The sequence below is a fragment of the Ranitomeya imitator genome, chromosome 10 (genome assembly GCF_032444005.1).
Source record: "Ranitomeya imitator isolate aRanImi1 chromosome 10, aRanImi1.pri, whole genome shotgun sequence".
Taxonomy (NCBI): Eukaryota; Metazoa; Chordata; class Amphibia; order Anura; family Dendrobatidae; genus Ranitomeya; species Ranitomeya imitator.
Genome location: NC_091291.1, coordinates 66768643 through 66782179, shown reverse-complemented (window position 1 = coordinate 66782179; position 13537 = coordinate 66768643). Strand labels below are relative to the sequence as shown.

Sequence of the window (13537 nt, the reverse complement as noted above, 5' to 3'; positions counted from 1 at the left end):
ATGTGATACAAATGGAAAAGTAATCAGTTAGCTTTGGAAGGGTTGTTGGAAGGGTCAGCACCAGTATGAACAATACAGGTCTCTAAGGCTACTTTCACACTAGCGTCGTTCGACACACGTCACAATGCGTCGTTTTGGAGAAAAAACGCATTCTGCAAAGTTGCCCACAGGATGCATTTTGTCTCCATAGACTTTCATTAGCGATGCATTGTCACATGTCGCATCCGTCGTGCGATGGATGCGTCGTGTTTTTGAAGTCTGTCGGGACAAAAAAACGTTCCATGCAACTTTTTTTGTCCGTCGATTCCGCTTTTTCCAACCGCGCATGCGTGGCCGGAACTCCGCCCCCTCCTCCCCAGACCTTACATTGGGGCAGCAGATGTGTTGAAAAACTGCATCCGCTGCCCCCGTTGTGATTTTTTTTCACAGTATGCGTCGGTACGTTGGCTTGACGCACTGCGACGGGCCGGTACCGACGCTAGTGTGAAAGTAGCCTAATTTGTTATGCTGTGCATACACAGGCCTAGACAAGCACTCTCTCCCTCCAATACGAAGTGTCATAGAGCTGTGCAATGGCGTCAGTGTGCTGAGCCAGGTGGCACCAGTTCTTTTATAACCCCTGATAAACCCACATGGCCAGCTAATCACAGTAATGCCACAACCAAGATGGCTACGGCATTACATTGACACACAGGCAATCCCTGCATGTTTATTGGCTGTGTAACAGGCATCAAACATGCGGGGTGCGGATTTGAGTTTTACATAAAGCACCACCCATCACCAAGTAACGATCACATCTGAGCACCATGATACTTGAGTATTATCCAAGTATCACCGAGCATGTTTGCTCATCCCTAGTAAGTGCCTCTAGTGCCCATGAAAACTTTTCCTCCAACATGTTATCCATTATCATTTCTAGTATGGGTATGTTTTTAATTATTTTCTTACAATCTAGATTTTATTTACATTTGTCAAAATTGTGAACATTGATCGGGTACCAGAGATGAAACATGTTCTAAAATCCCTGAAAGCAAAAAAGGCTATACCCTTACATAAACAGTGTGTAATGTCATATGTTTTATATGAATACTTGAATTGTATATTTTAATTTACAGGTAATATTATGGCTTTAAAACTGATGAAGAAAAGATCCACAAAGAAAGACAATTTTCTAATGGAATATTGTGTGTCATTGTGTCTGGCATTACACCCTAATATTATAAAAACTTTTCAAGTGGCCTTTGAAACAAATAGATATTTTTCATTTGCTCAAGAGCTGGCAACTGCTGGAGATCTGCACTCTATCATTGTCCCACAAGTAAGTTGCTAACACATGTGCCTTTAATAGTAAAGAGCATTGTGTTACATATAGAAAACAGTGTTCTGAGATATGGAATTTTGATTTAAAGGAAACCTGTTACTTCCAAAAACAGTATTTACCTGCAGATATATTTGTAATCTGCAGATATTTAGAAGTTAAATCTGATAGGCTATCTGGCAGCACGGCGACAGGGAGAAAATTAAGTTATATTCTCCCTGCAGCCACTCACTGTCAGTCATAAGGGTAGTACAGGAAGTGGTTGCAGTCACGGCTCATGCCTTTCTGCATGCTCTCATGGAGCAGAGCAGGCTGTCAGCCAACTTGCTGGGAAGCAAGGATGAATGGACCAGTGGATGTTTGCGATTGTCGTGTTCGGCTGAACTTGAGTTCAAAATTTGGTTAGGATCCGAACTTGACCCTGATCTTGACTGTGCTGTAAGGGTATATGTCCACGTTCAGTATTACATCCGGAATAGCTGTGGATTGAACGCTGTGTACAACCACAGCGTTCAACCCGCAGCATCCAGATGTTACAGCATAGTGAAGGGGATTTTCTGAAATCCCGTCTCCACTATGCGTGCGAACACGCACCCGGCGGCCTTGCGTTTACGGACGTGCGGCGCGTCTTTTTAGACCGCAGCATGTCTGTTTACCTTGCCGCGATGCTTTATCGCCGCAAGGTAAATCACAGGGCCCTATGAATGGGGATTCCGGATGTGTGCAATGAACACATCCGGAATCACCGCGCGTATAGAAGGGGGCGGCACTTTGGGCTGAGCGAGTTTTCCGCTCTGTCCAAAGCGCCGGCATTCGTGGAACGTGGAACCTTACAGTAAAATGTCTGCAAAATGATCATAGTAAGGGTTAGGGGCTGCAAATGGAGCAAAATGGGGGGTAAGAGCAGGACAATTACCCTGCAAACAAATATAAATAGGGAAATAACTTAAAATAACAGACAAAAGAAAGGAACTTCTGCCACGGTGGCAGGTCTAAGCCTGGCAGAAGTGACTGTGTGTTGCCTTGGGTGCATTGGGTGACGAAACAGGTTGCTCGTGGTGTCCTCTGGAGGCCATTCCCCTCACCCTCCTCATGCCGCATTCCTTTCTGATTACCTCCTGTACCATATGAGTTCTGTTTCATGGAAAGGTGACTATGGGTAACAGAGAATCAAATTTGATTCCTGAGAGGGAGCCTGGTAATGTGAATGGTCATTAAAGGGTTAATTTTGTATGCTTTCAATTTCTGACTACAGATCACCATGAAAAACATGAATCTGTCAATGAGTGTATGAAAAATGCTATCAAGCTATAGACTTTGGAAGAGATGTATTATGGACACGCTGCATCAGTCTGTATTACATACGCACTCCAACAGATTGTATTACGGGCACATTACACCAGCAGCAGCACGGCAATGTCCACGATCCCTATTTGATGCTCTCCTCATTTTTTAGGTGGTTTGTAGGCAAAGTACTCCCACTGACATGGGTGCAGATTAAATAAATTTGTGTTTACTCACAGTACTATTACAGACATAACTGATGGCTGTGGCTGTCGCGCAGTACATTGTTCCCAGGCCACTACTTTTCCAGGCGGGCCATTCCTGCCCTGGAAAAACATGTTGCGGACCAAATCAGTTGTGCATTGCGCAGCGCCATCAGTTGCAAGGTCCACATACCCACCAATATGTAACATATTAACATAGTTATTAAGGTTGAAGGAGAACTTTAAGTCCATCTAGTTCAAACCATAGCCTAACCTAACATGCCCTAACATGTTGATCCAGAGGAAGGCAAAAAAAGACCATGTGGCAAAGAGTAAGCTCCACATTAGGGAAAAAAATTCCTTCCCGACTCCACATACGGCAATCAGACTAGATCCCTGGATCAACGCCCTATCAAGAAATCTAGTATATATACCCTGTAACATTATACTTTTCCAGAAAGGTATCCAGTCCCCTCTTAAATTTAAGTAATGAATCACTCATTACAACATCATACGGCAGAGAGTTCCATAGTCTCACTGCTCTTACAGTAAAGAATCTTCGTCTGTTATTATGCTTAAACCTTCTTTCCTCCAGACGTAAAAATGATTAAAAAGATCATCAGAAAGGTCTTTGTACTGTCACCTCATATATTTATACATTAAAATAAGATTAACCCTTAGCCTTTGTTTTTCCAAACTAAATAGCCCCAAGTGTAATAACCTATCTTGGTATTGCTGACCCCCCAGTCCTCCAATAACCTTGGTCACTCTTCTCTGCACCTGCTCTAGTTCAGCTATGTCTTTCTTATACACCGGAGACCAGAACTGTGCACAGTATTCTAAGTGTGGTCGAACTAGTGACATGTATAGAGGTAAAATTATATTCTCCTCATGAGCATCTATGCTTCTTTTAATGCATCCCATTATTTTATTTGCCTTTGTAGCAGCTGCCTGACACTGGCCACTGAATATGAGCTTGTCATCCACCCATACTCCCAGGTCTTTTTCATTGACGGTTTTGCCCAGAGTTTTAGAATTAAGCACATAGTTATACATCTTATTACTTCTACCCAAGTGCATGACCTTACATTTATCCCCATTAAAGCTCATTTGCCATTTATCAGCCCAAGCTTCTAGTTTACATAAATCATCCTGCAATATAAAATTGTCCTCCCCTGTATTGATTACCCTGCAGAGTTTAGTGTCATCTGCAAATATTGAAATTCTACTCTGTATGCCCCCTACAAGGTCATTAATAAATATGTTAAAAAGAAGAGGGCCCAATACTGACCTCTGTGGTACCCCACTGCTAACCGCGACCCAGTCCGAGTGTGCTCCATTAATAACCACCCTTTGTTTCCTATCCCTGAGCCAGCTCTTAACCCACTTACACATATTTTCCCCTATCCCCATTATACTCATTTTATGTATCAACCTTTTGTGTGGCACCGTATTAAAAGCTTTTAAAAAGTTCATATACACTACATCCACTGGGTTCCCTTGGTCCAATCCGGAACTTACCTCTTCATAGAAGCTTATCAGATTAGTCTGACAGGAACGGTCCCTAGTAAACCCATGCTGATATTGGGTCATGAGGTTATTCCTCTTCAGATACTCCAGTATAGCATCCCTTAGAATGCTCTCCAGGATTTTACCCACAGTAGAGGTTAAGCTTACTGGCCTATAATTTCCGAGTTCAGTTTTTGTTCCCTTTTTGAATATTGGCACCACATTTGCTATACGCCAGTCCTGTGGCACAGACCCTGTTATTATGGAGTCTTTAAAGATTAAAAATAATGGTCTATCAAAGACTGTGCTTAATTCCTGCAGTACTCGAGGGTGTATCCCATCCGGGCCCTGAGATTTGTCAATTTTAGTGATTTTTTAGACGCCACTGTACTTCCTGCTGGGTTAAGCTGGTGACATTTAATGGGGAATTTTTTAATGACATTTTAATGGGGAAAATGGACTAGTAAGCATGGCCAGAGACGTTCCATCTCCCTAACTGCCCACTGGTTAAATGTAGTGGCGGCTGGAACAGAGGCTGAAGGTGTTCTAGCTTATGCCCTACCACCTAATATTGCTAGATATTTATCTGTCCAGGATGACTGCTCCTAATCTGCTTCTTCCATCACCTCCTCATTTGGTCACAAGAAGACCTGCACCACAAACTTCAGCGCAGCCAGGGGGAACCGACAGCAGGCTATTCTTCAACTCTTCTGTTTGGAGCACAAATCCCATAATGCGCAGGAGCTATGGACAGAGATCAACCCAGACAGATGAGTGGCTGGTGTCTTGCACCTCAAGCCCGGTGTAACAGTCCAGATTAACCCCCCGCCCAGAATATACCCGGGGTTAAAGTGGCCTAGGCCTAGGCCATGATTGGTCGCATGATGCCCATGTGACCGCTCACGCGACCAATCACAAGCCGCGACGTCATCGAAAGGTCCTTCAGGCGCTCATTCTTAGGAAGGAAGGCTCCCGGTTACAACCAGGGCGCGTCCGAGGGTGAGTATAGCAATATTTTTTATTTTTATTCTTTATTTTACACTTAAATCTGAATTCCGATACCGATTCCCGATATCTTAAACATATCGGGAATCGGTATCGGAATTCCGATTCCAGTTCAGAAGATCGCCGACCTCATGGCCGACCCCACACAGGGGTCGGGTCGGGTTTCATGAAAACCGACTTTGCCAAAAGTCGGCGACTTCTGAATCTGGCCGACCCGTTTCGCTCAATCCTAGTCTCTAGCTGAAGTCCTTCATCTTTGCGTTTCTTTTTAATCCAGCGCAGACCGCCATCACTACTTTCAGCCAGGACTCATCTCTGCATAAAATAACACAGTTATCTAGAACACCGCTTCCAGAGCACATTCCCCACTTTTTCCCTTTCTCCTACACATCTGAATACAGACGTTCACCCACCATTAATATATAATTGGTTATTATGCAACCCACCATTCCAAATATAAATTATAATCCGCCACTGTGCCCCAACTATCTGTACATAACCACTTTCCATATTTAATATATAAATTAATTAGCACCTGTATTCTTTCCCCCAATTTATTACCAGTCACTTTATCCTCAACGACCCCACTATGCACCTCCCGCTCTAACCCTTACCCCGATTCATTATAGTTACATGCCCCTTCTGCCTCAATTCATTGTCATGTCTTCTCTCTCTCCCACTGTCTATTCATTATCAACTGCTCTTCCCACCCTCAAAATTCATTATTTGCTCTCCCCACCTTCACTACACCATTTGCTCTCCACACCCTCACCTTCAATTCAATTGCCGTCCTTCGTCCCTCACAGTCACTTGATGTGCAGTCCCCATCACCCCCACTTCATCATTTGCAGTCCACCTTCATCATTTAGTCCCCTAACCCCCTTCACTTCATCTGCAGTCCCCCTTAGTTCATCATTTGCAGCCCCCTATCATTTCATCATGTGCAGTACCCCCTCAAACACAATTCATCATCTGCAGTCTCCATCACTCCCACATCATCATTTGCAGTCCCCATCATTTGCAATCCCCTTCACCCCCACATCATCATTTGCAGTCCCCATCACCCCCACTTCATCATTTGCAGTACCCATCATCATTTGCAATCCTCATCACCCCCACATCATCATTTGCAGTTGACATCACCCCCACTTCATCATTTGCAGTCCCCATCATCCCCACATCATCATTTGCAGTCCCCATCACCCCCACATCATCATTTGCAGTCCCCATCACCCCCACTTCATCATTTGCAGTCCCCATCATCATTTTTGCAATCCCCATCACCCCCACATCATCATTTGCAGTTGACATCACCCCCACTTCATCATTTGCAGTCCCAATCATCCCCACATCATCATTTGCAGTCCCCATCACCCCCACATCATCATTTGCAGTCACCATCACCCCCACATCATCATTTGCAGTCCCCATCACCCCCACTTCATCATTTGCAGTCCCCTATCCCCCTTCACTTCATCTGCAGTCCCCCTTACTTCATCATTTGCAGCCCCCTATCATTTCATCATGTGCAGTACCCCCTAAAACACACTTCATCATCTGCAGCCCCCTATCATTTCATCATGCGCAGTGCCCCCTCAAACACACATCATCATCTGCAGCCCCCTATCATTTCATCATGCGCAGTGCCCCCTCAAACAAACGTCATCATCTACAGCCCCCTATCATTTCATCATCTGCAGCCCCCTATCATTTCATCATGTGCAGTACCCAATTGAACATACTTCATCATCTGCAGCCCCCTATCATTTCATCATGCGCAGTGCCCCCTCAAACAAACGTCACCATCTACAGCCCCCTATCATTTCATCATCTGCAGCCCCCTATCATTTCATCATGTGCAGTACCCCTTGAACACACTTCATCATCTGCAGCCCCCTATCATTTCATCATGTGCAGTACCCCTCAAACACATGTCATCATCTGCAGTCCCCCATCATTTCATCAACTGCAGCCCCCTATAATTTCATCATCTGCAGCCCCCTATCATTTCACCATGTGCAGTACCCCCTCACTCTTCATCATCTGCAGCCCCCTATCATTTCATCATCTACAGCCCCCTATCATTTCATCATGTGCAGTACCCCCTTGAACACACTTCATCATCTGCAGCCCCCTATCATTTCATCATGCGCAGTGCCCCCTCAAACAAACGTCATCATCTACAGCCCCCTATCATTTCATCATCTGCAGCCCCCTATCATTTCATCATGTGCAGTACAACCTTGAACACACTTCATCATCTGCAGCCCCCTATCATTTCATCATGTGCAGTACCCCTCAAACACATGTCATCATCTGCAGCCCCCTATCATTTCATCATCTGCAGCCCCCTATAATTTCATCATCTGCAGCCCCCTATCATTTCACCATGTGCAGTACCCCCTCACTCTTCATCATCTGCAGCCCCCTATCATTTCATCATCTGCAGCCCCCTATCATTTCAACATCTGCAGCCCCCTATCATTTCATCATGTGCAGTACCCCCTCAAACACACTTCATCATTTGCAGCCCCTATCATTTCATCATTTGCAGCCCCCTATCATTTCATCATGCACAGTGCCCCCTCAAACACATTTCATCATCTGTAGCCCCCTATCATTTTATCATCTGCAGCCCCCTATCATTTCATCATCTGCAGCCCCCTATCATTTCATCATCTGCAGCCCCCTATCATTTCATCATCTGCAGCCCACTATCATTTCATCATGCGCAGTGCCCCTTCAAACACATTTCATCATGTGCAGCCTCCTATCATTTCATCATGTGCAGCCCCCTATCATTTCACCATGTGCAGTACCCCCTCAAACACACTCCATCATCTTCAGTCTCACTCCCCCCACCTCACCCATTTAAAAAAACAAAAATGTTTTTTATACTTATCTCAGTCGTTCGCAGGGTGTCTAGTGTTGTCAGCAGTGAAGCAGCAGCTAGAATGTATGGGCTGCTGAGAGGACTTGACAGGAGCCCCTACATTCTAGCACATTCACTAATGAGACTGCTGGATTGTATGGGCTGTAGTCAGGATCTGCAGGGAGCTCATACATTCTAGCTACAGCCGAGCAGGAGCTGCGCAGCCGACTAGGTGAGACGGCCGTGCACAGCTCCAAGAAGGCTCCCGGGCCCCAGCGCTGATGTGTTCGCCACAGTACACAGTATTTTAGTGCACGATGGGGCCCGATCAGTAGAAGCACAACAGTGGGGCCCCGGATCTGCGGGCCCCTCTGTGTACTGCTGCTGACTGGGCCCCATACAGCAGTAAGGGCAGTAATGCCCTGATGGCGGCCCTGCTGTCATCCACACATGGCTCGGAGAGAGGGTTACTGTCTGAAATTCGTTCAGGTACTGCACTGTGCAGTCATGGCCAAAAGTTTTGAGAATGAGACAAATATTAATTTTTCCAAAGTCTACTGCTTCATTTTTTCTAATGGCAATTTGTATATACTCCTGAATGTCAGAGTGATCAGCTTAACAGCAATTACTGTACTTGCAAAGTCAATATTTGCCCAGAAAATGAACTTTAACCCCCAAAACACATTTCAACATCATTGCAGTCCTGCCTTAAAAGGAGCAGCTAACATCGTTTTAGTGATTGATCCATTAACACAGGTGTGGGTGTTGATGAGGACAGGGCTGGCGATCAATCAGTCATGATTAAGTAAGAATGACATCACTGGACACTTTAAAAGGAGGCTGGTGCTTGGTATCATTGTTTCTCTTCAGTTAACCATGGTTATCTCTAAAGAAACACGTGCAGCCATCATTGCACTGCACAAAAATGGCCTAAAAGGGAAGAGTATCGCAGCTACAAAGATTGCACCTCAGTCAACAATCTATCGCATCATCAAGAACTTCAAGGAGAGAGCTTCCATTGTTGTCAAAAAGGCTCCAGGGCGCCCAAGAAAGACCAGCAAGCGCCAGGACCGTATCCTAAAACTGTTTTAGCTGCAGGATCGGACTACCAGCAGTGCCGAGCTTCCTCAGCAATGGCAGCAGGCTGGTGTAAGTGCTTCTGCATGCACTGTGAGGCGGAGACTCGTTGAGCAAGGCCTGGTTTCAAGGAGGGCAGCTAAGAAGCCACTTCTCTCCAGAAAAAAACATCAGGGACCGACTGATATTCTGCAAAAGGTACAGGGAGTGGACTGCTGAGGACTGGGGCAAAGTCATTTTCTCTGATGAATCCCCTTTTCGATTGTTTGGGACATCTGGAAAACAGCTTATTCGGAGAAGAAGAGGTGAGCGCTACCACCAGTCTTGTCTCATGCCAACTGTAAAGCATCCTGAAACCATTCATGTGTGGGGTTGCTTCTCAGCCAAGGGAATCGGCTCACTCACAGTCTTGCCTAAAAACACAGCCATGAATAAAGAATGGTACCAGAATGTCCTCCAAGAGCAACTTCTCCCAACCGTCCAAGAGCAGTTTGGCGCCCAACAATGCCTTTTCCAGCATGATGGAGCACCTTGCCATAAAGCAAAGGTGATAACTAAATGGCTCATGGAACAAAACATAGAGATTTTGGGTCCATGGCCTGGAAACTCCCCAGATCTTAATCCCATTGAGAACTTGTGGTCAATCATCAAGAGACGGGTGGACAAACAAAAACCAACAAATTCTGGCAAAATGCAAGCATTGATTATGCAAGAATGGACTGCTATCAGTCAGGATTTGGTCCAGAAGTTGATTGAGAGCATGCCAGGGAGAATTGCAGAGGTCTTGAAGAAGAAGGGTCAACACTGCAAATATTGACTTGCTGCATTAACTCATTCTAACTGTCAATATAACCTATTGGTACTCATAATATGATTGCAATTATATTTCTGTATGTGATATAAACATCAAACACTAATAAAAACCAGAGGGCAGCAGATCATGTGAAAATATAATTTTGGTGTCATTCTCAAAACTTTTGGCCATGACTGTACAGACAAATGACAGTTTGGGAGGATGATGATAATGAGGAGGAGGCAGAGAAGGAGGAACACCCATATTCACATCACAGTGGCACTCAGATCAGTTCACAGGCATCACTGGAGCATAGCTAGTACCCAAACGATATACCTCCTACCCAGGACAGTTTGTCATTGTCTATGGGCAGTCAGGCACACATGAGCCAATACATGCTGCAGTCGCCCATATTGTTATCAGTGCAGATTACTAGATGACCACCCTGCTGGATCCCGACTACAAGAACCATGTATCATTATTACTTCCATCACTGGAGAGGCATCACATTAGCAGTAAGCAGCATTACAACAAGATGGTGGAAGAGTATGTGTCCACATGTCTCCACTGCCCTATTTATCTTCTGGGTCGTCAAATTGGACACATGGCCTGAGCTTGCCCTGCGGCAAGTGTACTGTCGGAACATTTGTTTAGCACAGCAGGAGTTGTCATCACAGACAGGCACATCTGCTGTCCAAATCCAATATGGGGAAGCTAACATTCCTTAAAATTAACCGTGCGCAGATTCCATAGGACTTTTGGATGACTAGACAACTATGACAGCCGCACCCGGCCAGTATTCAACTCTATTTGCCAATCGTTTAATTTGGGTGCCTTTTCCCCAAATAAAAAAAAACGTTGGCTACCTCCTCCTCCGCCTCATTCACCTACACTGCCACATCCACCTACTCAACCTCCTGCTCCATTAGGACCTCTGCCCCTTGGTTGTAGCTTGTTAGATTATTTTGGGTTCATTCTATGCTCTTTGAAGTCAGTTCCCTAAAAAAAAAGTGTTGGATTACTCCTCCCTTGCCTTATCCAACCATACATGTTCAACTCTTTGTCCACTTGCACTTACGCCTCGTGGTTCTAGATAGCTAGTTTAGTTTTGTAAATTGTAAGTTGGTTTAAGCGAGTTACATAAAAAAGTTTGATTACTCCTCCCTTAACCTCTTCCATCCATACCAAACTTTTTCTCTACTCATAGTTAGTGGTTGGATGAAGTAATTTATTGACAAACTACTGTGTTTTCTTTTTTAAATCAGAATGACAACCCAAAACATCCAAATGATCCAAACATCCTCACCTGCCTGTGATCTGTTTGCTTGTAATCAGTGTGTGTGCATGAAAGCTAAGTGAGTTTTTGGAATCCAGATAGACTCTTGCATCTTTCATCCAGCCACTGATGTTTCTGTGTTGTGAGTCATGGGGAAAGCAAAAGAATTATTGTCAATGGATCTACGGGAAAAGGTGGTTGAACTATATAAAACAGGAAAGGGATACAAAAAGATATACAAGGAATTGATAATGCCAGTCAGCAGCATACAAACTGTGATCAAAAAATGGATAATCAGGGGCTCTGTAAAAACAAAACCACGGTCAGGTAGACCAACAAAAATTTTATCCACAACTGCCAGGAAAATTGTTCATTTATGCAAAGAAAGACCCACAAATAACATCTGAAAACTAGCAGTGTGGCTGTTTCAAGATGCACAATAAAGAGGCATTTGAAGAAAAATGGGCTGCATGGTCGAGTCGCCAGAAGAAAGCCATTACAGTGCAAATGCCACAAAGTATTTCACCTGAAATACGCATTATAGCACAGAGACATGCCTCAAAACTTCTGGAACAAGGTCATTTGGAGTGATGAGACCAAAATTAAACTTTTTGGCCAGAACCATAAACGTTATATTTGGAGAGAGGTCAACAAGGCCTATGATGCAAGGAACATCATTCCTACTGTAAAGCACAGAGGTGGATTGCTTATGTTTTGGAGATGTGTGAGCTACAAAGGCACAGGAAACTTGGTCAAAGTTGAAGGAAAGATGAATGCAGCACTTTAACAGCAAATAGTGGAGGTAAATTTGCACTCATCAGCCTGGAAACGGCACATGGGACGTACATGAACGTTCCAACATGACAATGATCCATTGACTACAGCAGAACAAAGTGAAGGTTCTGGAGTGGCCATCTCAGTCTCCTGACCTCAATATCATTGAGAAAATCTGGAGAGATCTCATGCATGGATTTCATACTAGACAGCCCAGGAATTTACATGAACTGGAGGCTTTTTGCCAAGAGGAGTGGACAGCTTTACCATCTGAGAAAATAAAGAACCTCATCCATAACTACCACAAAAGACTTCAAGCTGTCATTGACATTAGAGGGGCAATACATGGTATTAAGAAATGGGGTACGCAAACTTTTGGTCAGGGTCATTTGGATGTTTTGGGTTGTAATTATGATTTAAAAAGAGAAAACACAGTATTTTGATAATAAATGGCTTCACCCAACCACTAACCATGAATGGAGAAAACGTTTTGGTGTAATCATCCATATTATCTGAAAAAAGGCCAAGAAGGCAAAAATTCTGCCAGGGTATGTAAACTTTTGAACAAAACTGTATATTATATACACACAGTATGTGATGGTATATATTACACTATGTGTACAGATACCAGATGTTATATACAGGATAGTATGTGATTATATATATATTATTCTATGACTACAGGCATAAGATGTTATATAAAGTATAGTATGCAATGGTATATATTATACTATGTAAATCAGATGTTATATACAGGATAGTAGGTGGCTGGTGCATATTATACTATGTGTACAGACATCAGATGCTATATACAGGATAGTATGTGATGGCATATTTTATACTACGTTTATAGACATGAGATATACAGGTCTGGCAAAAATTAAGAGACCCCTGCAAAATGTTTAGTTTGTCTGATTTTTCTGTTCATACAGTTATGGCCAAAAGTATTGACACCCCTGCGATTCTGTCAGATAATACTCAGTTTCTTCCTGAAAATGATTGCAAACACAAATTCTTTGTTAATATTAATTTGTTTTAAATGAAAAAACACAAAAAGAATTGTCCTAAAGCCAAATTGGATATAATTCCACACCAAACATAAAAAAGGGGGTGGACAAAAGTATTGGCACTGTTCGAAAAATCATGTGATGCTTCTCTAATTTGTGTAATTAACAGCACCTGTACCATACCTGTGGCACCTAACAGGTGTTGGCAATAACTAAATCACACTTGCAGCCAGTTGACATGGATTAAAGTTGACTCAACCTCTGTCCTGTGTGCTTGTGTGTACCACATTGAGCATGGAGTAAAGAAAGAAGACCAAAGAACTGTCTGAGGACTTGAGAAACCAAATTGTGAGGAAGCATGAGCAATCTCAAGGCTACAAGTCCATCTCCAAAGACCTGAATGTTCCTGTGTCTACCGT

At 43.7% G+C, this 13537-nt stretch overlaps 1 protein-coding gene across 1 annotated transcript in view; it reads left to right on the top strand.

Moving 5' to 3' along the window:
* LOC138650888 (serine/threonine-protein kinase SBK1-like) overlaps positions 1 to 13537 on the top strand; it is a 79062-nt gene that overhangs the window by 7212 nt on the left and 58313 nt on the right. The window contains exon 2 of the mRNA XM_069740745.1: positions 1116 to 1318. Within this exon, the coding sequence (XP_069596846.1) occupies positions 1116 to 1318 (203 nt within the window). The remainder of the gene's footprint in view (positions 1 to 1115; positions 1319 to 13537) is intronic.